Raw genomic sequence first — 2845 nt, 5'->3', positions numbered from 1 at the left:
CTCAGGACAGGGTCAGTCCTCCTGACGGGGTCAGATGACCTTTGACTTCTGCACATGACAAAACCAACATGTAGTAAAATGATTATCTTTAATTATTCAGTCACTTTAGAATCATCAGCGCTCAACATGTAAATATTAACATTAACAACAGAACTTTAACATCTGATGAATTTACGTTTACAGGCTGAAGTGAAATCGTCTCATTTAAAGTTTTATCTTTACCCACAGAGCAGCGCCGGGATACCAAACCACATCCTGTCCTCTCGTGGGTATTTCTTCGACAATCCCCGTCGCTACGACAGCGACGATGACCTTGCGTGGAGCATTCCTCCCCAGAATGCATCAGCGAGGTACGAACATCATCACTGGTAATAATTCCTCTATTTTAAGTAAGAAACCGAACAGCGAGTCACAAAAGAATCAAGACACTGAGGGAAAGTGAACGTTAACTTGAAGAATCACTTTCATAGCAGCGGTGCTAAATGCTACAATGGAGGTTCAATGTAAAAGTAATAGTAAAGGCAGCTGTCCATCATCGTGATGTCAGAGGAATGACCTCAGTGTCCAAACTATCAGGAGCTTTGGTTCAATAGTTTTAATAATGTTCTCCGACTACAAGGGAATGCTGGGAGTTTATTAGCCAATGGATTAGAATTCCACGTGTATAAAGAAGATTAAAGTAGTAAACCAGATGTTATTTATAGAGGGAACATGAGGCTTGTATTTCAGAATAGTTGGATCAGCTACTGTTAGATGTGATTCTGAATTATTACTTGTATGAATGTAGAGTTGGATAAGCGAACACAAACTGAAGGATGGAGGGTGTTGGTTTGTGGGGACGTTAATGCTCATCGCACATGGGGGGGGGGTAAGAACAGATGCTAATGGGAGAGTATTGAAGAGCTGCTGGAAGGAGAAGGTCTAAATGATGGAAGTTAGATGTTAGATGTTCACACAGGAAACACATCAGCTCTAGAATCAACCTTAGTGGTTATTATTATTCTTATTAACCTCAGTGTCGAGGATCTGTGAGTGAGACGAATCAGAAGAAACCCCGGGAACAACACAACACCTTGATTGACAGGTGGAATCTTGACATCTTCTGATCGCCAGTTTCCTGTTTGTCTCTCAGTTTTTCCTCGGAATGCTACGACTGGGGAAGCTTCACCGTGAACTCCAGCAGCGACGAGCAGCGTCTGACCCCCGGAGAGCTCCATCATTACCCATGATGCCTCACTGCTCAGCTTCACCTTCTTTAAACCTTTGAGCATCAGATACTGTGTGACACACTCAACCCTGCAGCGCCCTCTGTTGGTATAAATGGACGCTGACGTGTACATTTAAGAAACAAGGATATTAATAATTTAAAATACTTCATCAGTGGTGACATTTGATTTATTATTTTCTTCCTCACGTCACAAAAGAAATCGATAAATAAATAAAAAGTTCCCGTTCATCTCATCACGTCTGAGGACAAACATTAGATTTACATTGTTTTCATCTCTGCTTTAGAACCCGGAGACGATAAACCATCCAGAATATGTTTGCATTGGAGCCTCAGCGTGGAAACGATATGTTAATGACAATCAGCTCGATTAGTCAAATAAATTAGTCTGAAATATTATTCCCATTGAACGTGATGAACTACTGATGTGAATGTGAATTTGACAATTTCCTGTATTTATTCATTCTACTTGATTTATTTTTAACGTGAAACTGGTTACATATCGTTACACAGCTTCATATCCTGTCCTGAATAATTCTTGAAAACTCGAGTTGTTGTGAGACGTAAACAAACACGTGGCACTCTGTACGACCAAATCCTGTAAATAACAATAACTGTATCATAAAGTCTGAACACGTCATTTAATCCTGAGTCTGACATTTTCAGTTCAAATATATTTAGTTTCAGTCTTGATAAATCGAGTGTTTCTGAAACTATAAAGAAAATAATTGTTTTGGCATAAAACTACCTGGAATCTACAGAAACAGCTGATTCAACACTTTTCAACATCAAAAATCAAATCAGAAAAGAAACAATGACTCGGCTCCTAAAACAAACAGTTTCTAAGACGACGTTCAGAAAAATACTATATTCTTAAAAGGTTTTGTACAGACTGTCGGTCACATTATAGATTTATTTATCATCAAGTTTTTCTGTTTTATGTGTTTGTGGCAAATCAACAAAAAAATTACTGTTACAATAAAATTACAGTTCTTATGGTTGTCATGACAACAAACGTGTGATTAAATAATTTTGATCAGTTACTGATGGTGACTGTATATAAAGATGATCAGTGACTGTATATAAAGATGATCAGTGACTGTATATAAAGATGATCAGTGACTGCATATAAAGACCATCAGTGACTGTAAATAAAGACCATCAGTGACTGTATATAAAGACCATCAGTGACTGTATATAAAGACCATCAGTCACTGTATATAAAGACCATCAGTGACTGTATATAAAGATGATCAGTGACTGTATATAAAGATGATCAGTGACTGTATATAAAGACCATCAGTGACTGTATATAAAGACCATCAGTGACTGTATATAAAGATGATCAGTGACTGTATATAAAGATGATCAGTGACTGTATATAAAGACCATCAGTGACTGTATATAAAGACCATCAGTGACTGTATATAAAGATGATCAGTGACTGTATATAAAGACCATCAGTGACTGTATATAAAGACCATCAGTCACTGTATATAAAGACCATCAGTGACTGTATATAAAGATGATCAGTGACTGTATATAAAGATGATCAGTGACTGTATATAAAGACCATCAGTGACTATATATAAAGATGATCAGTGCTGTATAAAGACTATC

The 2845-nt window shown here is 37.3% G+C and overlaps 1 protein-coding gene across 3 annotated transcripts in view; it reads left to right on the top strand.

The window, feature by feature from the left end:
* The window catches only part of gpr137bb (G protein-coupled receptor 137Bb), a 4057-nt gene extending 1821 nt beyond the window's left edge, over positions 1 to 2236 (top strand). For 2 of the 3 annotated variants that reach the window (XM_035178662.1, XM_035178633.1), the window contains exons 5-7: positions 1 to 11; positions 229 to 368; positions 1133 to 2236. The exon at positions 1 to 11 is cut by the window's left edge and continues 118 nt beyond it. In XM_035178662.1, the coding sequence (XP_035034553.1) occupies positions 1 to 11; positions 229 to 368; positions 1133 to 1229 (248 nt within the window). In that variant the 3' untranslated portion in view covers positions 1230 to 2236. The remainder of the gene's footprint in view (positions 12 to 228; positions 369 to 1132) is intronic. The other variant, XM_035178642.1, reaches the window with a different exon arrangement.
* Positions 2237 to 2845: the final 609 nt, after the last annotated feature.

The sequence above is a fragment of the Hippoglossus stenolepis genome, chromosome 2 (genome assembly GCF_022539355.2).
Source record: "Hippoglossus stenolepis isolate QCI-W04-F060 chromosome 2, HSTE1.2, whole genome shotgun sequence".
Lineage (NCBI taxonomy): Eukaryota > Metazoa > Chordata > Actinopteri > Pleuronectiformes > Pleuronectidae > Hippoglossus > Hippoglossus stenolepis.
This window is presented reverse-complemented; position numbering and strand designations above follow the sequence as displayed.